The sequence below is a fragment of the Equus przewalskii genome, chromosome 11, assembly GCF_037783145.1.
Source record: "Equus przewalskii isolate Varuska chromosome 11, EquPr2, whole genome shotgun sequence".
Classification (NCBI taxonomy): domain Eukaryota; kingdom Metazoa; phylum Chordata; class Mammalia; order Perissodactyla; family Equidae; genus Equus; species Equus przewalskii.
Window position 1 is genome coordinate 28181651 of NC_091841.1, and position 27162 is coordinate 28208812.

Genomic DNA, 27162 nt, shown 5'->3' on the forward strand with positions numbered 1-27162 from the left:
TGCCAGTTCCTTCTAGGGCTTCTATTTCCAGACATGAAATTTCGTGACTCCTCTAAATCTCAAGTTTGACCATTTGGAAAAGAGGTCATATGTTGGTTAAGAGATTGACCTTTGTCTATGAATCAAAGCATTAATCACATCTCCGGAGACAAGGGTCGTGGAGGAAAGCATCCTGCTGAGTGGAATGTAGCAAGGCTGGAAATAGTTGCATTTATACAGTATCTTCTGGCTTCAGGTGACTGCTTGCTGTCTCCCTATACTCGCCTACAGACTTAGGAGAAGCAGCGTGTGTGACACATTTCATGGTTTATATCATTTACTGAGCACATGCCTAGAGTTAACTGTTTTTCAGAACAAGCTGTCCTTTAAGGTTCGCAGTACCTTTCTCAGTGACTGGCGGAAAGGTCACTCTTACTTCCCCTTTAGATTTAAGATAAATGTCTAGGGGCTTTTTCTTTTTCTATAAATTGTTCTTGCCTAACAAATATACTAATCTTTACCTTCTAGGAAATAAAATGACATGGCTTGCACCATTTATCGTGCTAATGACTTATAGTTGCATCAGTTACAGAAGATGGTGAAAAAACCTAGGCTTTACCTTTGTTTCTGTGTTCTGGGTGCCTGTTGCTGTAGAACCAAATCAGGCCATAAACAGAAGTGTTCAGGGAGTGTTTGAGTCTCAGTGGATGTTCATTGGCTAATGAAAATAAACTTAAGAAATTGGTTGAGTTGAGGGAAAAACTGAATATTTTTTATTTCATTATTGTTTCCATTTTTGGTGGGTGGCATTTTTTGCTGTGTGCTGATAATTTAAAGATTATTTCCTAATAATTAGGCCTTCTAAAATTCCCTTCTTTTCTGTTCTAGGATGTAAATAGTTAGAAAAAGCAAACATTTTCTATTCCTTTTGGGTTATGATTTCACTTAGACTTACATTAAATGTCAGATAGTAAGAGTGGTTAAGTTTAAAGATTGTTCTGGGGCTACCAAAAGGAAGTGAAGATTTGAAAGAGTGGGGTAGAAGGTCGAGTAAGGAATTACACATCTTTACTTCACAGTTACTCAAGAAATACAACCTCAAGGTGACTTGGACGTTGACAAATGCTGTTACTTGCTTATTTCCAGTTTCTCTGATAGTTTGACTAGTCTACTTTTGGAGGATAAAGTAATTGAACATTTGCGTGTTGATGGAAAGTATAATATTGCTGAGTACTGCTTTTGCCAGTATCCAAGGAGAAGAGTGTATGTATATTCTAGTAAAAACTTTTAGGGGAGCAAAAATGTGCTTTTGATATAATATTTCAACTCAGATTATTTTTCTTCAAGATGGTGTTGAGATGCCTTATCTTCATCCTGAATTTCAGAGGGTAATTTTGCTACTTGTAGCCGCAGTTTTTTCCTTTGCTGAGTTCTGGTGGTAGGATGGTTCATGTGCAGCAAGCACACTGAACAGTTGATTATGCCAAGTGGTATGTAGAAAAGCAGGCAATGTTGGTGGAAGAGATCCAGCTCTTTAACTCGTTTCTCAGCCAGTTGGTTTTGTGGAGGGCATATTTGTGGTCAGGGTAAGTGTATCCTTACTCTTGCAGAGAATTTTAGGATCATTCTGTATATAGTAGGTATCTGATCCTATCTCTGAGGGAACTTTTAGGGAAAAGGTCACTTTGTGTTGTATATCCCTCTTTGAGCATTTTGCCTTCTCAGCTGTCTTTTTTTTGTCTTCCCAAATCAAGAGAGACTTAGGTGTGAATAAGCTTCTTGCCAAGATGATGCCTTCCTTTTATGGGTTACTCTGGCTGGTTGTTGGAATTACTGTGATCTGCTAAAGTTTTTTATGTAGAGAATGTGTTCTATGTGCTATTGATCTCTGCAGAAGTTGGTCTAAGTTAGCCCAGAACATATTTGAAGGCTGACCTAAGTGAACTTTCAACTAAAGAAATACAAGCCTTTTCAGCCATGTCAATTGATCAGTACACATTCTATGTAATATATTAAAACACTTATGTTAAAACTAAGTGTGTGTTCTCCCTTTATCCTTGTGTTGAGGCATTTTACTATTTTAGGGGCAATAAGTGTTACATAGAGCAAAAGATAAAAACTTGGTCCCAAAGTTCAAGTGCAAGGCACTAATTCTCACTGTTTTTGTACAGTTTTAGGGTATGAGTTTAGGGTATTTGTTTTAGGATATTCCCATTAAAATCTCTCATGAGGTGTAATAAAAATTAAATTTTCTAAACAAAGATTATAAGCTTTTATTTTTGAAAAATGTTATATCTGTCTATATATCTATATCTTACTAATAAGGAGACTCTGAGAAATCCAGTAGGGTGAAGGGGAAGCCAGAAAAATTTGAAGAGGTCACTGCTCTAGAGGAGCAACATAGAGTGTATCCATAGTCTTTGGAACTTAGTAGATGTTCAGTAAAGTTATGTTGAATGAATAAACATGTCCTCATATGTTACTGCGTATGTGAGGCCTTCACCAACCCATCTGTGTTAGTTGTTCTTCCTCCTGGATTTCAGTAACGTTTGTATCTACCTGTCTCAATACATCACATTGAATTGTAATACTATAATTTATTTATGTCTGTCTCCCCCTACTGGCCGATGACCTCCTTGAGGGCTAGAACTGTGCCTTTTTATCTTTGAATGCAAAACACCTGCCTATTATTCCGTATTCACTGTATCCCTGTCTTATGAATGTGTAAGTGTTCACATAATTTTTATAGTATACACACACACACACACAGATACACACAAGGGAGGGGGGCATAGGTAGCAATCAGTCTGTATATGTATCTGCCGCAGTGTGTGACCTTGCAGTAATGTTAGGTTTTCAAAAACATGGAAAGAAAGAAAATGAGAACAACATTTTAAAATTCAGTTGATTTTTGGAATATGTATGTGTTCATATGTTTGTGAAGGGGGCAGAGTAATAAGTGAGCTTGTTTCTTCTTTTGGAGTGTGTAAGTGCATTGTAAGGCTTTCAAGTGGGACTTAGGTATATGTTGTAAAGGTTCAGATTTAATCTATATAGCTTTATAAATTTATAAAAATATGCCCCCAAACTTTTTTTTGTAGTAGTATCATGATGTGGGTTCATGAAAATCCAGTTGTTACCTGACTTCTTATACCGTCACCAGCAAAGAGGCTCTGTAATTAAAATATTTCTCTCAGGTAATGGTAAGGTAGATCAGAATCTTAGAGAAAATAGGAGATGAAGAAATTAATCTTGGTAAAAAATATTGGCAGTTTCATCTTTATAGAAGGTGTGTAATGTCACTTCGACTGCAAATACAGAGAATGAGAACCAATTTTAAAAGCATACACAATAAATATACTAAGTTCAGAGCGCTCTGTGATATAAAATGGTCCCAGGTTAGGAACAGCCATATTTTTATAGGAATAGCCATATTTTTATTTCAACCAGGATAGCCGAATGACCAATAAAATAATTTGTCAAGTAAAAACTAAAATTAGTAATCAGGAATTGTGGAATATTAAATAAACAGGGCATAGCTGGAAATGTAGTGTTCCTTAGTAGATATCAGAAACCTCCCACCCTGGGGAAATCCTTTGCTAATAACTCTGTCTACCAAGCATAGTTTTCTAATTTATAAACAGTCTCCTTTGTTGCCAACAGGTCCCACCACTTCACCTCCTCTCTCTGCCAGTGCCATTTCAGCTGGCTAGGGTCTCTTTCCTTTGACAGTTTTACTTCTAGCTACCTCAAGCTATTGGTCTGGTTGAAGTTTCATTCTAAACTCGTTTCAGTGGTACAGAGCAGCAGTTAGGACTATTGGCGTTAAAACCAAAGTGTCTGGGTTCAAATCCCAGCTTTTTACCAGTCACCAGCTTTGGAACTTGGGCGTTACTTCTGTCCTTCATTTTCGTTGTTTGTAAAGTAGAGGATAATTATCTATATGATCCCTATATGGGATCTTGGATTTAAATGTGTTAATTCATGCAGAGTGTTTATTACAGTACCTGGCACACGGTAAGCACTCAAACATTAGCTGCTATTACTACTGCGGTTTTTTTTGCTCTGGCATCATAGTCTGTCTTCAGAGCAGTAGCCCTTCTGAGTGTCATTAAGAAAAATAGCAACAGCCTTTTCATACTTTATACAGCTTCTTCCGTCTCTGACTCCTTTGTGCCCCTGGGGGAATGGGAATTGCCTAAGCTCTCTAGAAAGAACTGCCTCTTACCTCTGGTTGATTGAGATACATGGAAGTTTGTTTAATATGGAGGCAATCGGGGGACAGGAGGACATGAGGAAGGACAGGAGGAAATGTAGAAGTCCCTAGGAGGGCTACCCTGCCAACCCACCAAAAGGTCTCTCTCACAGTCCTTGGTCGGGACAGAGGGGGCTGAGTCTAGAATTAGATATTCTTTGAATGAGGACAGACAGACCTGGGGGACTGTTGTGTAGCAAATTTTCAAAATGGCATAAAGTACATGGGCACAAGACTGAGATTTTAACAGGAATCAGATTGTGGAGGACTTTATTTTGGAATACAAAGGACCTTAAATTATTTACCTCCAAAGGAAGATTAGAATCTGGAGATGTTAAATGATTTACTTAACTGCCCAAGACCGCACAGCAGAGCAGTAATCATGTGCAGCACACGACGCATGTATGACGGCAGTCCAGTAAGATTAGTGCCATGCAGCCTAGATGTGTAGTAGGGTGTACCATCTAGGTTTGTGTAAGTACACTCTCTGATGTTCACGCAACAACATCGCCAAACGATGCATTTCGCAGAACGTATCCCTGTTGTTAAGCAGCGTGTGGCTGTAATGTTGTCTTTCAGTCCACGAACACGGTATGTTTTTCCATTTATTTATTTAGATTACTTATGAAGTTCTTCTTTAATTTCTTTCAACAACATTTTGTATTTTTCCAGTATAGAAGTTTTGGGCTTCCTTTGTTAAATTGATTCCTTGGTGTTTTTTTCATGCTGTTGTAAATGGAATTGTTTTCTTTTTCTTTTTCTTTTTCTTTTTTTCAAGATTTTATTTTTTTCCTTTTTCTCCCCAAAGCACCCCAGTACATAGTTGTATATTCTTCGTTGTGGGTCCTTCTAGCTGTGGCATGTGGGACGCTTCCTCAGCGTGGTTTGATGAGCAGTGCCATGTCCACGCTCAGGATTCGAATCAACGAAACACTGGGCTGCCTGCAGCAGAGCGCGCGAACTTAACCACTCGGCCACGGGGCCAGCCCCTGGAATTGTTTTCTTAATTTCACTTTTGGATTTATTATTGATAGTGTTTAGAAATACAACTGGTTTTATTAGCTCTAAAAGTTTTTTTTGTGGATTCTTTACAACTGCCTATGTATAAGATCATGTCTTCTTTTTGTTTTTTTATGAAGAAGATCAGCCTTAAGCTACCACCTGTGCCAATCCTCCTGTACTTTGTATGTGGGATGCCTCCACAGCATGGCTGACAGTGGAGCAGGTCTGCGCCCGGGACTGGGATTTGAACCTGTGAACCCAGGCCACTGGAGCAGAGTACTCAGAGCTTTAACCACTTGGCCACAGGGCCAGCCCCCAAGATAGTGTCATTTTTGAATAGAGATAGTTTTACTTTTTCCTTTCCAAACTTGTATTCTTTTTCTTGCCTAATTGACCTGGCTAAACTCACAATTCACTGTTGAATAGAAGTGCTGAGAGCAGACATCCTTGTCTTTTTCCTTATCTTGGGGGGAAGCTTTCAGTCTTTTACCATTAAGTATGATGTTAGCTGTGACTTTTTGGTAGATGCCCGTTATCAATTGGAGGGAATTTCCTTCTATTCCTAATTTGCTGAATGCCTTTTATCATGAAAGGGTGCTAAGTTTTGTTTCTCTGCGGTTTTGAATGCTGTTTCTAAATCTATTGAGATGATCATATAGTTTTTGTCCTTTATTCTATTACATTACTTTTATAATAAAAATATTAAAGAAAATTAGATATTAAAAGGAACGGAGAACCTGAAGACCCATTACCTATCACTAAAAGTTAGTGAACGTGAACTGTTGGCTTCCAGTATTTCTTTCCTATACATGCTTTTTTAAAAACAATGTTGCCATATTACAGGCACAATTTCATGTGCTGATTTTTAAACTTAGTATTTCATAAGCACTTTTCAGTGTTATTTGTTGTAATAAGCATGTTAATGGTCACATTGTATTCACCAGAGTATGTATTAGCCCTGCTAGCTTAGCCATTTTCCTATAGGACAAGTCTGGTTTTATCTGACTTTCAAAAATGATTTCTCTCTTTCTCACCCCTCACCACTCCCCTAAATATCTAAGAGGCAGATGGTTGCTGGCGTCAGTGAATATTCCCTGCTCAAAATTCCTAATTTCCTGACTCTTATCTGCTGTTTTACTTTTTGGGTATATTACACATCTTCACTCAAAAGCAATTTGTACTTTCCGGGGTCAATAGTGAGTTGTGCTCTTGGATAACATTTTGAGTGAAGCTGTGGTTGGAATAGATTTCAGTGCTCAGTTTGTGCCTGCTGTTACTGTGACACTGGATTCAGTGAGAGCGTCCGTGGGAGGCCAATAACTTCCTTTAGGCTGCCTAAAATCACCTGTATGAAAAGCAACTAGAATAAAAAAGCACAGCACGCTAGTAAACCATTTTGAATTATTTGGTAGTGTTGGTGGGGCTGGAGGAGATTAGTGGCTGCTTTCCTTAGTGTTAAAGTAGCCTTGCCTTTTAGGTTTCACCTGTAGCAGAGTATGTTATTGCCTCCTGATTTCTAGGGTTACTGCAAGGATTGAATATCTTTTTAAAGCACTTAGAAATTTGCTATACATGTTTTACTTTCATCAGGATTTACATTAAGATGAGGGATAGAAAAAACCTCTTACAGTATTAAAACCATCACAAGTGGGGGCTCACCCGATGGCGTAATGGTTAAGTTCGTGCACTCTGCTTTGGCGGCCCACTGTTCAGAAGTTCGGATCCCAGGCGCAGACCTAGCATGGCTTGTCAAACCACGCTGTGGCAGCATCTTACATAAAATAGAGGAAGGTTGGCACAGATGTTAGCTCAGCAACAATCTTCCTCACAAAAAAACAAAAAAATAAATAAAAACCCTACGCAAATGATTTTCGCATTATTGCTGACTTCCCAATTGCAGTAATCAAAACAAGAATTCAAATTCACTTTTCTGTTGTCTTTAAGAAATAGGCATGGCTTAGCTGGAGCAGGAGCCTTCCCTGTATATCCTTATATTCTCCAAACTGAAAGTACAGATGGAAGAAGGCTGCTTCTTGAATATTGAAAGAACAAAAGCGTGTAAAAAAAAAAAAGGAAGGACTGAGGAACTTCTGGCTACCACGTTAGAGATGTTGGGACAATAGGGTGACCGCGTCCTTCTGTCTGAAGAAGAATCGTACCGGTAGACTAGGAAAAGCTGAAGTTTGAAAACATGACTGGGATGTTTTTTGACAAGCATAGTAGAATTTACAGTGCAAGTGAGTGCTTTCTAAAAGTGATTATTTTGGGAAACTACATTTATTCCGATGGTATTGCCCTTGCTCTCTGACTTGCTTGGAAATCATCTTTTGGAGTTCTCTTCAAAGACGCACATAGGAAATAAGGTGAGGAAGAAAACTGAGTGATGTCTTTTAAAAACACAAACTCGTGTTAGAAATTGTCAGTGAAAATATCTCCTCTCCTGAAAATAAAGGTACCTAAAAATATTTTGAGCAGTGATGGCATTATTGGAATAAGTGAAAGGTCTACCAAAATTAGGTCTTGTTTTGGCTCTTGAGCTGCAACTTAACGGCAGCCAAGGTGCTGGGTCAGGGTGTTAGAAGGCTTTTGGCCAAATATGGAGAAGATTAGGTGTCCCTCAGTGTTTCTCCCCAAAACTGGTAAGCTGAGTCTTGCTCTCCTCTGGTTTGAAACAGTGATTTTTATTTCCTTTAATTTTTATTTCTTATGACTCATTGTGACTCTTTTCCTGACCCCCATTCTCCAAGAGAACTTTCTCCAGTGTCTCATTTTCTTATATATTTAAGTAAATTCAGGTGCTATGTAGCCAATTTTAGATTATCAGTATCTGAATTTAAATTCCGGGTTTGGTTATTCTTAGCACATACTAGCATAGTAGGCTGCTTTACCCTTGCCTCCAGCATTCCCACACCAGTTGTCCTGTGTCTATGTAGTCAAGAAATTTCAGCAAATTTTAACAGTGGCTAAAGTAAAATATACTAAAAGGTAAATTTGCAGCATAAGCAACATATTATCTTTTTAGAAAATAACAGCTTATGAAGCATAACTCGCATACCATAAAATTCACCCGTTTAAAGGGTTGCACACTTCAGTGGTTTTTAGTATATTCACATAGTTGTGCAAATATCACCACTATCTAGTTCCAGAACATTTTCATCACTCCTGAAAGAAACCTATGCCATTAACAGTCACTTTCTCCCTCTCCCACTTCCTTTGCAACCACTAATCTACTTTCTATTTCTGTAGATTTGCTGAATGTGGACATTTCATGTAAACATAATTATACAATATATTTTTGTGTGTGTTTGGCTTCTTTCACTTAGCATAATGTTTTCAAGATTCTTCTATGTTAATAGGACATATCAGTACTTATTCCTTTTTATGGCCAAATAATACTCCGTTATGTAAATATACCACATTTTGTTAAACCATTCACCAGTTGATTGACATTTGGGTTGTTTCTACCTTTTGGCTATTATGAATAATGCTGCTGTGAACATCCATGTACAGGTTTTTGTGTGGACATGTGTTTTTAATTCTTTTGGATATATACTTAGGAGTAGAATTGCTGGATCATATGACAACTGTTTTTTTTGAGGATCTGCCACCTATTCTCCAAAGTGGCTGCACCATTTTGCATTCCCACAGCAGTGTATGAGGGTTCCAGTTTCTCCACATTCTCACCAGTACTTGTTATTGTCCACCTTTTTGATAATAGCCATCCTAGTGGCTATGAAGTGGTATCTCATTGTGGTTTTAATTTGCATTTTCCCTGATGGCTAATGATATTGAGCATCTTTTCGTGTGCTTATTGGCCAATTGTGTATCTTCTTGGGGAGACATTATCCTTAAAGGTAGATATTGATGGTCTGCTGTTTGTAATGCTGTTTAGGTTAACTTTCTTCCTATAGCTGATGTAAAAGAGTTTTTGCTTCATTACTTCAAATGTTTTAGTCTGTTTTTGAAGGTTGTTTTAGAAAGCTAATCTAGATACAGCTTTTCCCTATGAAAAAATTGTATTTTGTATTCTGGCCTGAAATGTCTGTATAGACAGTTTTTCCTCACTCTGATAAGCAATGATAGACAAAATGTTTAGTAGACCCTATTTGGTCATGTTTTTATTGTAAATTTATATCTCTAGGTTCAAAGAGTTAGCAGAGGTAAAATTCACAAGCAGGGAACCCAGTGGCTCATTAAAGTTTTGTTATATTCTGTTCATTCTGAGAATATTAGCTGACCTTTAGTTGACAGAAAGATCTATGAGACATGTAAAATTGATGCTTGATATAGCAACTGAAGTTGAAAGTAGCACTTTGCACATGTAGGGGAAACTGTGACCACTTTTAGATAGGCATGAAAAAATACGTCATCTCATCCTTATGTCCCTCTCTCCCCAGCGTGGTACCATGCGACGGCGCTATGAAGATGATGGCATTTCAGATGATGAAATTGAAGGGAAAAGAACTTTTGACTTGGAAGAGAAACTCCACACCAACAAATATAATGCAAATTTTGTTACTTTTATGGAAGGAAAAGGTCAGTATCATTTTGATTCGGACCTGAAGCCCCTTGATATAGGAAATTTTAGACACTGGCAACTGTGGACTCAGCATCTGTGCAGCTAAAATACTGCCTGTCAATGCTATGATGCTGTTTACTTTTATTTTCTCTTATTACACAATGCCTCTCATGCACACACCCCACCCCCAATCCTTCCACCCTGTGAGTCATTCTCTGCTACGTGAGAAGAAGCAAGCATTTATTAAAGCAGGAGCATTGTGGGAGCCAGCCCTGGTGGTCTAGTGGTTAAGATTTGGCGCTCTCACCATTGTGACCCAGGTTCGTTTCCTGGTCAGGGACCATACCACCCATCTGTCGGTTGACCATACTGTGGCAGCTGCATGTTGCTGTGATGCTGAAAGCTACGCTACTGGTATCTCATACCAGCAGAGTCACCCATGGTGGACAGGTTTTAGAGGAGCTTCCACACTAAGACTGAGAAGAAGGACCTGGCCACCCACTTCTGAAAAATTGGCCATGAAAACCCTATGAATAGCGGTGGATCATTGTCTGATCTAGCGCCGGAAGGTGAGAGGATGGCTCAAAAAGACTGGACAGGGTTCAGCTCTACTGTGGACAGGGATCACAATCAACTCAATGGCAGTAACAACAACAAAATGTTGTTGGAGCTTTTCCCTAAAGGCCTCTTCCTTCTTCTCCCATCCCTTGGTTTGGGTTTAATTAAGAATAGTACAATATGGGGCTGGCCTGGTGGCGCAGCAGTTAAGTGCGCACGTTCTGCTTCTCAGTGGCCTGGGGTTCGCCGGTTTGGATCCCGGGTGCGGACATGGCACTGGTTGGCACGCCATGCTGTGGTAGGCATCCCACATATAAAGTAGAGGAAGATGGGCATGGACGTTAGCTCAGGGCCAGGCTTCCTCAGCAAAATGAGGAGGATTTGGCAGTAGTTAGCTCAGGGCTAATCTTCCTCAAAAAAAAAAAAAAAAAAGAAGAAGAAGAATAGTACAATAAAAATCCTTTTATGCATGTACTTGCCCCACCAAAACAGAGGTGGGATTCCATGTGTACCATGCAGCTTTCCTCCTTGGCAAAATGATAAGGATGTCATAATATGTATTGTAGTGGACAGAATTAAATTTTTTTGGCTAAGAGGCAGGGTGATGATAATTTTCTGCTTAGAATTTATGAGATGACTTATTAATAGTACTATTCCCGTTAGTTAAATTCTGAATTTACTGTGGAAATATAGACTTAGCAAACCCCTTGAGCCCTTCTTCTCAGTGTGCTTTCCCTATGTCCTAAGAGATGCTTCTTGAGACAAGCATGTATTGTCTAATAGAGCAAACTGTTTACACGGAAATAGCAAACACCATCTCTACCTTATTACTTAGGATCATTTTATGGTCCTTTTATCTTTTTCCAGCTATACCTCTTGCCTTTCTAACAATTGTTTTCCTATGGTGACAGATTTTAATGTAGAGTATATCCAGCGGGGTGGCTTAAGAGACCCTCTGATTTTCAAGAATTCTGATGGACTTGGAATAAAGTAAGTGTTCTCAGCCTGATTGGGTGTGGTTGCACAATGGCCATGTTACCCCCATAACCCAAATCAGTGATGATAGAAAATAATTTTCCGTTTAGTTTTAAAAGTGTGTATTTTTATTCTTTTGTTACAAAAACAATTCATGGTTGTTACAGGTAAATGAGAAAATATAGATGAGTTAAAAAGAAAATAAATTTAAAATCTCCTGAAATCTACCACCCTGAGATAATAATCACTGTTAACATTTTGTTGTATATTCTTTTTTCGTATTATATACATACGATGTACACATGTAATCATTTATATTTAAAAAACATTTTTAAATCTAAATATGAAGATTGATGTTCCTCGATGAGGAGTTCTTAGTACTTTAAGAAAAAACTCACACTGACTAGAGAAGTGCTTCCAATTTACGCTTACTGGTGTTTGTTTCGTAGGATGCCAGATCCAGACTTTACTGTGAATGATGTCAAAATGTGTGTGGGTAAGTATTAAGCTTGTGGCCTTTGTGTCTTTGAGGCAAAGATTTAAAACTTAGGACTGAGTCCTAAATCTCTGACTGAGATTTGAGGCTTAGGAACATTGAAGTATATATTTGATTATAGTATGTACTACTTGAAGTAGTTTCTTGATTAGAAACTACTGTTTCATTAGCAATTGAGAATTTTCTCAAAGGGAGTTAAAAAGTTTCCTCATTTAGTACTCATTAGACGGAGAACGTTTCAACCTCTGCTTCTTTCCTAGCTACCATTTTTATCACTGTGCATCCATCCTCTCCGTGAAGAACCTGCCTTCCAGGGCAGCCTACCCAGGAAAGTGAAATTTTCTATCTCTGAGCCAAGAATGCTGCTTCATTCATATCTGTGATTCTCTTCTTCCCTTAGAAGCAGTAGAGAAATTTCCAAGAAATTTCCACCAATGCTACATTTGATGGTTTGGCCAAGGTTTCAGTTTTCTAAGCTGAGAAGTAGATACATGAAAATTTCTCTTCATCAGTGACGGTTTAAACTTGAGTCTTTAATCGGATTTGTATTTTATTATATTCAAAATTTAGGAAAATAAAGCAAATTAGAGCAATGTAATTAAAGAAGAAAACTTCCTGGGATCAGTAAAGGTTCAGGTCACTTTTCTGCAGACCATTGGTGTTCAGTGTTGTTGTGAAACACACCAGGATCCTTAGGAATTCAGAGATGATCACTCTCCTGTACATGATAAGGCACTAAAGTGGATTAAAATCTTTTAGAAATGTTTCTAACAGGACATGAAACAAAAGGAGTTTTCTGATTCTTCCTCCTAACACTGCAACTTCTATTATGTTTTGTCCTCTATGCTGAAGCATAGAGGACACGTTGAAAATTAAGTGTTGCAGTACAGTCTCTTGGCCACTTGAGGGCCGTTTTTAGACATCTGGCAAACTCTTCTGTTTATCCAAGAGGTGCAAGTCACAGATACCCCAAGTAAAGGAAAGTTCTGTATTTTTCACTCTCTCACTTCTTCCGTGTTAGATTCCGGCCATCTGCTTGTCACTATGTATTCCTAGTATCTAGCACCTACTACCTCTAGAGTATAGTAGGTGCTCAATAAATCTGTTGACTAATTAAAATGCATTCCCACCCATTCTTCACAAGGCAGGGCTCTTGCAGGGGGCCTTAGAAAACCTACTTGAGTACTTATTGGTCCATCATTTGACTTCTTTTCCTAATGGGCCTCCAGGATAGTAATTCCTTGGATCCATAAGTTAACGGACCACCATAGCTTTTCTCTGTTGGTCAGGAATTCTTATGGTCTGTGGTCCACAAATGACCTGCATCAGAATTATCTGGGATACTTATTAAAAATATAGATTTCTGGGGGCCGGCCCCGTGGTGTAGTGGTTGAGTGTGGTGCACTCCACTTCAGCAGCTCAGGCTCGCGGGTTCAGATCCCGGGTACAGACCTACACCACTCATCAGCCATGCTGTGGTGGCAACCCAGATATGAAGTGGAAGAAGATTGACACAGATATTAGCTCAGGGCTTATCTTGCTCTGCAAAAAAAATATATATATACACACTTCTGGATCCCATCATAGACTTATGTGGCCTTTTATGTCTGGCTTCTTTCACTTAGTGTAATGTTTTCGAGGTTTATCTATGTTGTGGCATATAACAGTGTTTCATTCTGTTTTATGACTATTATAAGTATAGCTGCTAAGAACATGTACAAATTTTTGTTTGAACACCTGATTTTGATGCTTTTGGATGTATACCTAGGAATGGAAATTGCTGGGTCATATGGTCATTCTGTCTTTTAATTTATTGAGGAACCACCAAACTCTTTTCCATAGCAGCTTTGCACCATTTTACATTCCTACCAGCAAAATCTGAGGGTTCCAGTTTCTCTACACCCTTACCAGCCCTTATTATTTTCTTTTTTTGTTGTTTTAATTATGGCCATCCTAGTGGGTATGAAGTGGTATTTCAGGACAGTTTTGATTTAGCATTTGCATTTTCTTCCAAAATACGAAGGGTAGGTTCAGTCCATTGCCTTACATTATCAGTTGTATTTTGATGTGTATTCTGCCATATCTACGTCATTGTGGCCGTATTTCTTGTTTTCTTGCCTGTTATCTCTAACTAGACTGTAACCTCCTTGAAGGCAGGGGACCAGGTCTTAATACTGCTTCGTATATCCATCAAGTAGGGATAGATAGATAGATAGATAGATAGATGGCTATATATAGTAGATATTTGTTAGTTTCTTACAATTTGAACAATAGTCTTAATGTTACAATAGCAACTTTTTATTCTTTTTCTCTCTTCTTTGACCACCATTAGCTTAACATTTTAGCGTTACTGCCTTTGCATATCTTTTATGCTGTTGCCTCTGCTTGGAACTCTCTCTGTTGAATCTTTCTTGTTGAAATTCTGTTTATTCTTTAAGGGCCAACTCAAATGTCTCTTCTCCCTCTTTTCCTAAAAGTCTTCTCTGGTCAGTCTAGTTAAAAGAAAGATATTTTCCCTTTATTTTTACTACTGTTTAATTGAGCACCTGCTTTCTGTTAAACGTTTTACTTCATTGACTAAATCTTCACAATGACCCACAGGGCAATATTATTCCCAAGTTATAGAAGAAAATATTAAGGTTCAGAGAAGTTAAATAGCTTGCCTAAGTAGTATTCGAGCTGAGGTTTAAACTTGGGTCTCTTGCTTTAAAGCTGTTGTTTTCTCCCCCTACTATTTTATACTACCTCTTGTGGCATTCTGCCTTTCGTTTTAGTTCTTATAGTTGGTTGAGAATCAGATAAAGATCTTTGTGTCCATCATGGTGTCTTTATCATTCAGTAAATATTTGTGGAATGAATGAAAAGGGGAGGTTTGCATTAAAAATACTTGAGGTTTGTGAAATAACCCTTTTAAACAAAAGAATGGACAGATTCCAATTTAATTCAGTACTCACTATCTAATGGGTCCTTTATTTAAATTGTGGGATAGATGAGGTCAATCTTCAAACCTGCAGCAAAGCAGTGTAGCTCAGTGGATGAGAGCCTTGACTTTAGAGTTGGGCTGCCTGAGTTCTTGTCTTGCTTTGCCCTGCAAGTTACCTAACACCTATTTTCTCCATCTGTGAAATGAAGATTAGTACTTAGCATTTAGAATTGTTAGGATTGAGTGAGATATTGAATATAAGATTCAATGACTGACCCTGTAGTAAATATGCCATAGGGAGTGATTGTTGTTTATAATATTGCCCATTGTCTTTCCCATTCTCTCTGATTTGATGGTCTGTTGATTCTCAATCTCAGGTGACAACTATCTCCTTGTCTATTACTAAATAGCCTAAATAAGAAAGGCTAGCTTGTTTCCTGTCACCTGTTTTTTATATTCTTGATGTATTTAAGGAAATTAGTGGCTCAGTAGTGTTAATTGATGCATCTTTCATGGCAGGGAGTCGTCGCATGGTGGATGTCATGGATGTGAACACACAGAAAGGCATTGAAATGACCATGGCTCAGTGGACACGCTACTATGAGACCCCAGAGGAGGAGCGAGAAAAACTCTATAATGTCATCAGCCTAGAGTTTAGCCACACTAGGCTGGAGAACATGGTGCAGAGGCCCTCCACGGTTAGTCTAATCATTTTCTCCATATTGTCGTTGTCACCAAGAGGGTTGTTTGTGTATTAGGAGAATTTATAACTCTTTGTATATACCAAGACGAAGATGAACAAGGCAATTTGACAAGAATAACTTGTATTTTTAGAAAGTTCAGGGCCGGCCGTGTGGCCGAGTGGTTAAGTTCGCACGCTCTGCTTTGGCGGCCCAGGGTTTTGCCAGTTCGGATCCTGGGTGTGGACACGGCACTGCTCATCAAGCCATGCTGAGACGGCGTCCCACATGCCACAACTAGAAGGACCCACAACTAAAAATATACAACTATGTACCGGGGGTGTTTGGGGAGAAGAAGGAAAAATAAAATCTTTAAAAAAAAAAAAAAAGAAAGTTCATCACTTCTGCAAATCACTTCATATAGGGAGTGACCATTCTGATTTGCATCACCAATAACTTAATAGGAATTTTTTAGAGGGCAGAGGACAAAGCACTAGTATCTTTTAGAGACCTAAAACAAGGCCTTTGCATATAATGGAGAAGAGGCTTAAAATTCATTCTTACAAGAACTGTCAGTAGGAAGTTTGCCTAATTTCTGTCCTGTAGGTTTAAACTTGCTGAGAAACTTGGGGGAAAACTGGTTTAGAGCCAGGTGATCCTTTTATGAGATGGTTTCTTGAGTAGATTCTACTCTATGACGAATAACAGTAAATTGACTGCCCGTCCTAAGGGAAAGTTAGTTTTGATTCTTAGCTTTCCTGAAGGTAGGTACTGATTTAACCTATCTCTTTGCAAAATAGTGGTTGTCTACAGACATTGAGAACACTTATTTCCCTGAGGGGGATTGATTTCACTTTTGAAATATACCTAGTCATTTTTGGACCATATTTATTCATTTAAATCCTGACTCAGAACTCTGTTGAGTCAGGTATTCCACCTGGAACAACAGAACTTGGAACGTTCTAAATCCTTTTTTAAAGTCAAGGTCTCAGTATTTTTTCCTGTCTCCACTTAAATGATCCTAATTATACCTTTTGATTTTCAAAGTTGAAATGTAGTAATTGCTTATATTACCATTATTTAATGTGTGTATACCTTCAGCTTACTAGTAAATTGCATTATTATTACTAACACATTGATATGTACAGACCAACAGGAAAATCTTCTCAATGTTTCACTGTTATCTGAAGAGACAGTATAATTTTGCCATTGCTTGTTACTGGAGATCCTACAACTAAATATAAAATTTCTCGTTAAGAAAATTTTTTCCCTCCTAGATCTAGTGACAAAACTCCTTTTTATATTATCATTTATTTGGTTATGTGGAAACACAGAAAGACAGGTGGTTAGAATTTAGCCTTGTCATTAGCCAAACAGGTCCACTTAAAGAATTTATTAAAAGGGGGATGTAAGAATCACGATAACATTATTTATGAATGTGTTGCTTAATTCTTATAGAATTTCAATTTAAAAATACTATGATTATAGCCATAAAAGTAAAACTTGACCTGGATTTTACTTTTCATTCTTAAAATTAGAAATGTGTTATTCACGCGTGAAGCCTTCTTTGTAACATCCTTAATTTGTTCATTTTGTCCCTAGTTTTAATGATAAAAATGCTACATCGTTTTATAAAAATTAGAAAAATCGTGCACCGTTAAATGAAGGAGTAGAATCCATGGAAAGGCTTAGAAATAGGACTTTTCTGGAGGGCAGAGGACAATGCACTAGTATCTTTTAGGGACCTAAAACATGGCCAGAAAGATTGAGTGAGCTATTCCCAAGGTCATCTCCTAAAAGCAAGCAAACTTTTAATGATCTTGCTATCTAAGCAGTAATTATTTTGCTGGGATATTATTTATTTATTGAGGTATTTTTCCCCATGGTACATTTCTCCATTTATCTAGGTCTTTGCTAATATATCTCAGTATTGCTTTTTTAAAAACCAACCTTATTTAGGTACAATTGACGTGCAATAAAGTGTATTCATTTGAAGTGTACATTTTAATGAGTTTTGGCAAATGTGTTCATTTGTGTAATAATCTTTTACATGAGCTACATAATCTCTTGTTCACTCTGATCTCCACACCTTCAGAGTTATCTTATTAGTTGAAGTGCCTACCACATGCTGAACGCTGTGCTGTATGCTGGAGGTACTGTGGAAAATAAGATCATTCTTGTCCTCAAAATGCTTAGAGTCTTATGGGAAAGAAAGACCAGAAAATAGGCATTTATATATGTGCTTCAGAAGTGGATAAATACAGAGTGTCGTGAGGGCCAGAAGGAAGGACCCACCTGACCTAAATTGGGGGAAGCTCTTTAGAGGAAGTGATCCCTAAGCTTGACATGAAGGAAATAATAAGACAAAGAGAAGGAAGACTAGAATTCCAGGTGGAAGGAATAGTACGTGTGAAAGCAGGTACAAGGAGAGTACGTGTAAATGCCACTGTGGGTGCTAGCATAAAGTGGGGTTCTCTGGTGAGAAGAGAGAGAGCATTCATTGCTGTCATTCCAGCAGAACTGAGAGGTAGATTAAAAAAAATTAGCAACAGATAGAATGTGCTCATTTGTTTGGTGATGGGGAAATGAGTTCAAGGAGGGCCATGAGCTGTTTTTGCAGTGTCTGAATAAATTTGGTCCTAGGCCAATGCCACTCTGGCCCTAGTATTGGTGCAGGACAGGTAGAAACTGGTGATTACGCTACTAAGAGACTTGCCCTTATATGGATCAGGCCATTTAGTAAAAGACCTGTCCAGAGCCTAAAGATTACCTAAGAGGAAAGGTATGAACACCTTTCTACAATATTCTCTTGGTAGTCAGATGATACCTAATAATACCAAATAAAGGGAGGCCAGAATGAGTGATTTGTTGCTGCAGGTGAGAAATTCTGACCAGAGTAATTCAGCTTTCTCTCAATGAACACTTGATAAAAAATACTCATGTTCCTAACCCTTGCTCTCTCTGTCCAGACATAAGAGCTTATAGTGTATTGAGTAAGTACAGTTAGGTGTTATTCTGTTAAAGGCTTTCCAGGGGACAATACAAGGAGGTGGGAGATGCCACTACGTTAAGAGAACTGAAAGTAGATTTTGTTTGAGGGAAAGAGAGGAATCTGGGACTCATTCAGGGTTCTAGGCCCAGTGGATGGTTGGTTAAAAGTTGGCTCCCTGAGCAGAGATTCTTTGAAATGGAGCAGCAAGTTAACTTCCATTTGCTCCTTGTCATGTTTGTTTCAACTTGTGTGTTATTGGTGATCCCTTCCAAACGTTCTTCCACCGTTTACATCTAGGTGTCCACTAGACACCTGCCTCTTATCGTTAGGCACTGATTGTATGCATTTGTCTAGGTTTGTATTGTAAGGGAAATAAATAATCAAATATATAGATGTTTTTATAAAACTTACTAGATACATATTTTTTACAGCCGTAAGTTAGATGCTAGCAGTGTCAGTACTGTGCTGGATTCGTGGTTGTTTGGCTCACACTTTGTCTACCTGAGACTGTTTCTTGGAGTTCAGTGGTTGTGTGCACACATTTGAAGGTACAGGACACGTTACAGTTCAGTGTGAAGTGTTCAAATAAGTTCTGCTGCTTTTGCTTCTTATTTCTTTCAGCACGTATTATTTAAAACAGATTCCTAGACTCTGATAACATTATTTCAAAAAGTTTTAACATGTACTTAACATGTAATCTTCACAATATCCCTTTGAGGTAATTATCCTCATTTTACAGATGAGTTCCAGGGGCTTACATATGATCTCAGGAAGACACGACAGACCTGGTACTTCTGATTCCTAACCTAGTAGTAGATTCTATAGCACATTGCTACAAATCCCTACTGGATTTTTCTTTTCTTTCAAACTTTTGGTAGCTTAGCTCCTCTAACAGTGTTATATCTTTTGGTAAGTTTGCAGGTATCTTCCAGACAGTACCTTTTATTGGATCAAAAAATATGCAACTGATTATACCAATACTGACACAGAAGAGAGGGCTTGGTTGGATACTACTGTGTTGTTTAATGACTTCATTTTTTTTTTTCCTCCCTGCTTCTTCTCCCCCAATCCCTCCAGAACATAGTTGTATATTTTTAGTTGTGAGTCCTTCTAGTTGTGGCATGTGGGATGCCGCCTCACTGTGGCCTGATGAGCGGTGCCATGTCCATGCCCAGGATCTGAACCGGTGAAACCCCGGGCCGCCGAAGGCAGAGCGCTCGAACTTAACCACTTGGCCACGGGGCTGGCCCCTAATGACTTCATTTTGATTACTGCTGTCTTTACGATCACGTTGATGGAACCATTAGTCTTTATTTTCAATGAATAATTATTTCTAGAATGGTTGCCTATTGACTCTAAGATTCACCAGCAGATTGTTTTAGTTTGCTAATAATTAAATTGTAGTCTTTCAGTGTATATTTTGAGAAATTCTGTTTTTCTTAACTTGAAAATTCTCTTTAATCCCAACCCTTCCTTTGAAGCCTCAGCATTTCCTCCTCCTTTTTAAAGGTGGATTTCATTGACTGGGTAGACAACATGTGGCCAAGGCATTTGAAGGAAAGTCAGACTGAATCAACAAATGCCATCTTGGAGATGCAGTACCCTAAAGTGCAGAAGTAAGTGGCTTACGCGCATTTTCCTCAGTGTGCTATGGGAGACCGAAGTGATAGCAAGGAATGGTTTGTCCCTTAGGAGCCTTGCTCCATGTCCTAAAGATCAAAAAGATGAATTATTTAGAGTAGACTTTACAATTCCAAAGGGAAGAGTGTATGTAACAGTACCATAGCCCATGATCACATAGTTAAAGAAAAAAATATGTCTTTCTGGTAAGGTGATGACTTGAAATTGCATTCCTAGCACTGACTGGGAGTTGATTAGGTGGAAGATAGAGGGAGTATAGCAGGGGAGACTGTGGCGTTGCGGTGGAGCAGGTCCTCTTTTCCCTGTCAGTGCACTAATGCTGCTGCTTTTTTTGGGTCAGGTACTGTCTAATGAGTGTTCGAGGCTGCTATACTGACTTTCATGTGGACTTTGGTGGTACCTCTGTTTGGTATCACATTCATCAAGGGGGAAAGGTACGATCAAAGCTGTCATGGGGGTTGGAATCTGAAGCTGGTTTTATGACTTCGTTCATGTATGCTTCATATCCCCTGGAAATGAATCTATCAGGAGATTAAGTTGACCTTCTTGGCCTAAAGTTCAATATGAATTAGTATTCATTTAGTCCACTATCATTACACCAGTATTGACACAGTACTTAGTAAACCTCAACAGTCCTGTTTCTGGATTCCCAACGCAGAATTCTCCAAGTGAAGGCAAGGAAGTGGTTTTGGAGGACAAGATAATTTCTCGATGTGGAAGTGTAATAAAGTAGTGGAAGGGAACACACATTTTGCATAGAGTCACATAAAGTCAGCAGATTAAAATCCACATCACCTTTCCCCGAGTGCAGGCATTGATCTGAAACGTGGCCACAGGAAGTCTTTAAGTCTTCTCTGAAGATGTCAGTAAACTTTGAAAGATTGTCCTCATTCATAAAGAACTGTATTCTAGCTTGTCAGTATTTCTGAATGCTGTGTGAAAATGCAAATCTAGAATTACTATCAGAGATTTATAGTATTATACTGTTATTGTTACCCTTTTTTCCTTCATTGGAAGTGAATGCATTTGTGAGAGAAAAATAGAGCAGGAGTAGAAACAGATAATGCTTTTAAAATGTGAGGTCCTAATCCAGAGCAGCTATACCTCCAAATCCAAAGTCATCTTGTTTACTTTGGATCCATTGAAATGCTGTCTTAAGTTTTGTCCTTTTGGTCTTGGTTACTCCCTTGGAGCAAAGCAACCCAAGCCTGTCTCTTGAAGATATTGTACCTAACTAACTGCGCTTCTTAGGACTAGAGGCCAGACAGCCAGGGGGAATAAGGGACTGCCTAGGCAACAAGCCGAATGCCCTTCTTCTCTCTGAGTCCTGGATGGGGTCCAGCTTCTACAGCCAAACCCCAGGGAAGTCCTAATGTTGTTTCATCAAGTAAAGGACAAAAAAGATCTCCCTCCTTGAGGCCTCTAGAATTTCCCAAATGGTCAAGTTCCACAGGCTGGGAAAGTTGCTTGCCTCTCTTCTCCCTGTTGGTCTTAACTTTGTACCTGTTTGTCAGTTGAGGGAGACGACTGGATCATGTCAATGGCTGTTAACAGACTGAAGTTTTTTAACTCACAGGTCTTCTGGCTCATCCCCCCTACAGCCCACAACCTGGAGCTGTACGAGAATTGGCTGCTGTCAGGGAAACAGGGAGACATCTTTCTGGGTGACCGGGTGTCAGATTGCCAGCGCATTGAACTCAAGCAGGGCTATACCTTCGTCATTCCCTCAGGTAAGGAAGGTGGGGAAAGTGGATTTTCTGCTCTAGCCGCTTTCTTTTCTTAAAGAAAAAGGAGGGGCCGGCCTGGTGGCGCAGCGGTTAAGTGCGCACATTCCCCTTCGGCAGCCCAGGGCTTGTGGGTCCGAATCCCGGGTGTGGTCATGGCACTGCTTGGCAAGCCATGCTGTCGCAGGCGTCCCACATATAAAGTAGAGGAAGATGGGCATGGATGTTAGCTCAGGGCCAGTCTTCCTCAGCAAAAAGAGGAGGATTGGTGGCAGATGTTAGCTCAGGGCTAATCTTCCTCAAAAAACCCCCAAAAAACAACTACCTCCTCTTCTAAGGGATGGCTGTGAAGGCTAGAGTGCTGCGTCAGAAATATCTTTGATCAGGTCACTAGTTCCACAATAAGTACTTGGAGCACAGATTTTGGAGTCACAGACCTGTATTGGAATCCTGACTCTGCATTTACCTGCCAATACCACTCTGGTCAAACATTTAAAATTCTTGTCTCATTTTGTTGTGTGGAGTAAATGAAAATGTAAATTCTCTTGTACTGAGCCTGGTTCATAGTAGCTGCTCCAATAAATGGGAGCAGTGTTTATTAAAAGTTTGTTATATGCTAAACACTTCACATAGGTTTTCTCATTTAATGCTTACCAACAACCATATAAAGTATAATTTGTCCTGGTTTTGCAGAGGATGTTGAGGCTGCAAGAGATTAAGGAACTTGACCAGTGGCTGAGAGGCAGAATCAGAGTAAAAAGTGTAATGTAGGAGTCTTGTACTAGTTATCTGAGAGAGCCATATTACAATGTGTGCTTACAGCCACTGCCCTCCTTTCCCTTTGTTCTAGGCTGGATTCATGCTGTGTATACTCCTACAGACACATTAGTGTTTGGAGGCAATTTTTTGCATAGCTTCAATATCCCCATGCAGTTAAAAATATACAACATTGAAGATCGGACACGGGTAAGTAATTCTCTGTAACAATTGGATGTGAATAGATTTACTCCATTTAAGACACATGTTATAAGAGATTTGTTAATAGTTTGTCTCAAAACTTCAATTTGTCTTTGAATTAAAATGCAGTGTTCAGATTTCAGGAACACCAAGAAAAAAATTTTAAGATCTGCATGCCTGGTTTTGGGGACTCCAGTTCCTTGAGGTTGTTGGTGTTTTGGATGTTTATAGGGCTAGAGAAGGACGTTTGGTAATCTCTTGAACCATGTGTTTCATTTTTATGCTCTTAGAATAATTTGGTGTAATGGGATTTATCAACTCAAGATTCACCACTTTAAAAACTTGTGTATCTTTACTCTGATTGCTACCTAATATTCAAATTATTATACTTTAATATATAAATGTGTATATTGCCTTTCTCAACTGGAGTTCCATGAGAGAAATAAGCCCTGTATAAAATGATTTGTGTGTCTTATTTTCTCAGTTTTCCCTAGGATGGTACATAGCTGATACTGTTCTGGATGTACTGTAGGGAAAAGTTGGTTATATGCAGCAAATGCCTTAAGGCAAGAGTTGGCAAACAGCTTCTGTAAGGAACTAGGTAGTAAGTATTTTAGGCTTCGTGGGCCATACAGTATCTGTCACAAGTACTTAATTCCACCTCGTAGAGTGAAATACTTAAACAGATGAGCATGGCTCAAATAAAATTTTATTTATGGACACCGAAATTTAGATTTCACATAATTTTCCTGTGTCACAAAATCCTCTCTTAGGTTTTTTTCCAGCTATTTAATTTTCTTTGGATGAAAAATTTGGATTTAAAAATGTGAAAAACACATTAAAAATGTAAGGCTCGCAAGCCTAACAAAAATAGGCAGCAGACCAAATTCACTAGCTGCTGTTTGCTGGCTGACTGGTGCCTCAGGGAAGTAGGGCTTAATTCTTTAGAACCCTAGTTGGTAAGGGCTGAGTTATGTACGATTAAAGTATAAATGGTATTGGCATTAAACAGCAATTAGAGTATAGAGCATTTGGGGGATGTGATGTTCACAACTTGCCCTCAAGTAGTTCAGCAAAATAATAGCAGTGTATATGGATAGAGATTAGCAAATGTAGGGAAAGATCAATAGCTGATGACTCTCTAGCAGTGTTTGTGGTACTGCTTTTGAAACTTTTTGGTGGATTTGAAAGTTTTCAAAACGAAAAAATAGGGGGACCGGCCCTGTGCCTGAGTGGTTAAGTTTGCATGCTCTGCTGCGGCGGCCCAGGGTTTCACTGGTTTGGATCCTAGCCACAGACATGGCACCGCTTGTGAGGCCATGCTGAGGCAGTGTCCCATGTGCCACAACTAGAAGGACCCACAACTAAAATATACAACTGTGTGCTGAGGGGATTTGGGGAGAAAAAGCAGAAAGGAAAAAAAAAAGAAGATTGGCAACAGTTGTTAGCTCAGCTGCCAATCTTAAAAAAAAAGAAAACGTAAAAAATAGTAATTAGTGAAGAATTCACAACTTTAGAAGGAATGATCATTGACCTATTTACTGTGAACATGGTCAGTTAACCATTTTGGTGCCTATTTTGAAACATTTATTTTGATTAAGAGCTAGCAATGGTCTTATACATAAGATCGATGTTGGAGTTACAGAGATTGCCCTATTAGTAGAACTGAGAGGACGCAGAGGTTTTTAAATGTTTTATAAAAGTGAATTTTTGCTTGTTAAGAGTAATGAAACTACAAAAGACAGTAAGTAGTTTAGTAAGTTTGAAGTTGTAATAATAAAAATAGCTAAAATATTTCAAAAGAGAAAAATGACAATTTCATAGTAAAATACTACTTTTATTTAACTCAGAATTATTCTAACAGGTAATACCACCTACCTGCGGTAAGATTCAGTCTGAAAACTAGTTTTTAGAAAGCGTTCCCCCTTTTTTTGGCTAAAAATTACTATTATATCCCTGGTTTAATTGGTTGCTCAGTTTGAAGGAAGAAAGAGAAAATATATTCAGGAGCATAGGTAAAATGAGTACCTTATCTCTGCATGAAAAGTTTCCTGCAGACTTAAAATGGCAATAACTGATCTCAATTTATCTACTTTTCCTAGACTTTGTTTATCAGAAAGTGTCAAGTTACAGTATCTAACCATCATATTGTTTCATTTTTCCTAAATATGGCTTAATTCTTTCATTCCAAATAAGGAACCCTTCTGTGTTTCTATAAAGTTGCATTGGGTCTCCTACATATGTACACAGAGTGGTTTTTTTATTGCTTTCTACAGCAATGTTTTATGTGCCAATACCAATCAGGCATCTGTTGAACATGTTACTAATCTCTATAGATTTATGAAGTTTAATTTAAAAGAGAATGTATAGAGGATGCTTTACAAAAGAAATATAAAGTGTGTTGTGAGTTTAAGACAATGTTTTAGTTACTTTTGCCATGCTAGTATGGGAATACACTGTTTAAACTTGTGTTGATAATTATTCTACTGATAGTGCTTAAAGGCTCAATAATTTTCTAATAAGGATTTTAAATTTTTGTTTCAAAAAATTCTAACACTCTTAAAAATTGGTATGCTCAGTAGTGTCTGGCAGCATAGGTAAAATGTAAGGAGACAGGTTGGGTGTATGATATCTTGGCTGTTATTAATACAGTCTGATGAGTTCCAAGTAAAAAAATCAAGTTTAATGCGCTATTTTATATTTTCTTTTCTTTTCCTTTTTTTTTTTTCCTGTCAGTATTAGTCAGCTCTTAACAGAGTCCCAGGGGACTTTAGAATTTTGGGTTGTCCTGAACTTTTAATAAAGACCTTTCCAGAAAAGTGTTAATATGCTTAAAAGGCGAGCAGATAGGCCCAGTGTATTATATTTAATTTGGGGGAACCAAGCATTGTTAATTCTTGTCTCTCTGGTCCCCCCACACCTTACCAGAAGTAAATTAATTTGACTTTTAAATAAGGGAGGAGAAACCTCTTCTAGTTGTTAACCATGTAAGAGACCCAGATTCAGAACCTGGCTCATCTGCGTTGGAAAGCTGATGAAAAGTACATACCTTTTCTGCCTTGTGATGAGGAAAGTGACCTCATTCCACAGTGATGCCCTGTGACCTGGTGAAGGGACTCCCATCTGGATGTTTTGATTCAGGAGGACTACCTGACATGGAGCTTTGAAAAGGAGATGGGAACATTCTCAGGAGTTGCATATTCAAAACAGTCTTAAAAGTATCATTTGGTTTATCCTTTTGAAAGATGACCTCTCTAAAAGACGACAGCAAAATATGTTTAGGATAGTTCCCATTGTTGGTCTTCCTCACTGATTTTAATCCATGTTGATTTGCCTTTTCCTCGACTATGGTAGATCTAAAAGGCAATTCTTTTTATTATTATTCAGCTGGAATAATTTCATGCTCCTTTTGGGGAGAATGGAAAAAACTAAAGAGACTAATTAGGCCACGTGGAACAGTAATCTGACTTGTGGACATACCACCTTGGCAAACTATGAAGTGTGAAACAGGCAAACTGAGAGTTGATCATGGGGAAAGTACTCAGTCTCATGTCCTGAACTGGACAAAGCTTGAGGATGAATCTCTAGTTATACTTTCATATCTGTAAGGACATTATGAAAACATGTAACTTCATGTCATGTCCTGTTTTTCCATTAGATTCTTTCTTCCCTGGGCTAATGATTCAGGGTAAAACTATAGTAAAGGCAAGGGGGTTTGCCATGCCTTTGTATCTGAAGAACGCTAAAACAGTTTTCTCAATTATATTATGTCTTAGTCTAACATTTTATTCTCTGTGTCAAAACTTCTTTTTGATGCTTTCCCACTCAACCAAGACAACTTCTTGGTGGTTCTTAATGGTATTTCGGAGTACCTTTTATCTTTAGTGATTGTTTCCCAACACCAGCGTTTTCTGGGTTGACAGATACACTTAAATTCTTGCTCCAAATGCCATCTGAGGTTTGCAGGTCAACTAGAGAGAGTTTTTCTTGGGTTAATTATTTGTAGTGATTCAGTTTGTCTTTTTCTCTTTCCTTGAAAATTGTTATCGCCTTGCTTTTCTCATTATTTTGTTTCTGTGCAGGTTCCAAATAAGTTCCGCTATCCGTTCTACTATGAGATGTGTTGGTATGTGTTGGAGCGTTACGTGTACTGTATAACCAACCGCTCTCACCTAACTAAGGAATTTCAGAAAGAGTCCCTCAGCATGGGTAAGTGTTCTGCCTGCATGAACTTTCAAGACACCCTGCAGGACTGAGGAATATTCGGGAATATTCAGTAGGCTGTTGCTCAATAGTTTTGTTTTTACTTTTTGTCTTTTTACTTACCTACGTGGAAGTACCACATTCATTCATTGGAGTGAACACTAGTTACAGCTGATCTCCAACCCAGATGTGAATTAGTAGGCTGAATGAAATACTCTGGATCTCATCTTTGAGTTGTTGTTAGTACTTAGCTCCTCA

The 27162-nt window shown here is 38.5% G+C and overlaps 1 protein-coding gene across 4 annotated transcripts in view; it reads left to right on the plus strand.

Moving 5' to 3' along the window:
* The window catches only part of KDM2A (lysine demethylase 2A), an 89665-nt gene that overhangs the window by 36003 nt on the left and 26500 nt on the right, over positions 1-27162 (plus strand). For 2 of the 4 annotated variants that reach the window (XM_008533638.2, XM_008533647.2), the window contains 9 exons: positions 9634-9772; positions 11225-11303; positions 11738-11784; positions 15227-15405; positions 19889-19995; positions 20361-20454; positions 21597-21750; positions 22595-22710; positions 26784-26910. In XM_008533638.2, coding sequence (XP_008531860.2) covers positions 9634-9772; positions 11225-11303; positions 11738-11784; positions 15227-15405; positions 19889-19995; positions 20361-20454; positions 21597-21750; positions 22595-22710; positions 26784-26910 — 1042 coding nt within the window. Of the gene's footprint in view, positions 1-9633; positions 9773-10092; positions 10325-11224; positions 11304-11737; positions 11785-15226; positions 15406-19860; positions 19996-20360; positions 20455-21596; positions 21751-22594; positions 22711-26783; positions 26911-27162 lie in introns of those variants that run through there. The other 2 variants (XM_008533662.2, XM_070565589.1) reach the window with 2 other exon arrangements.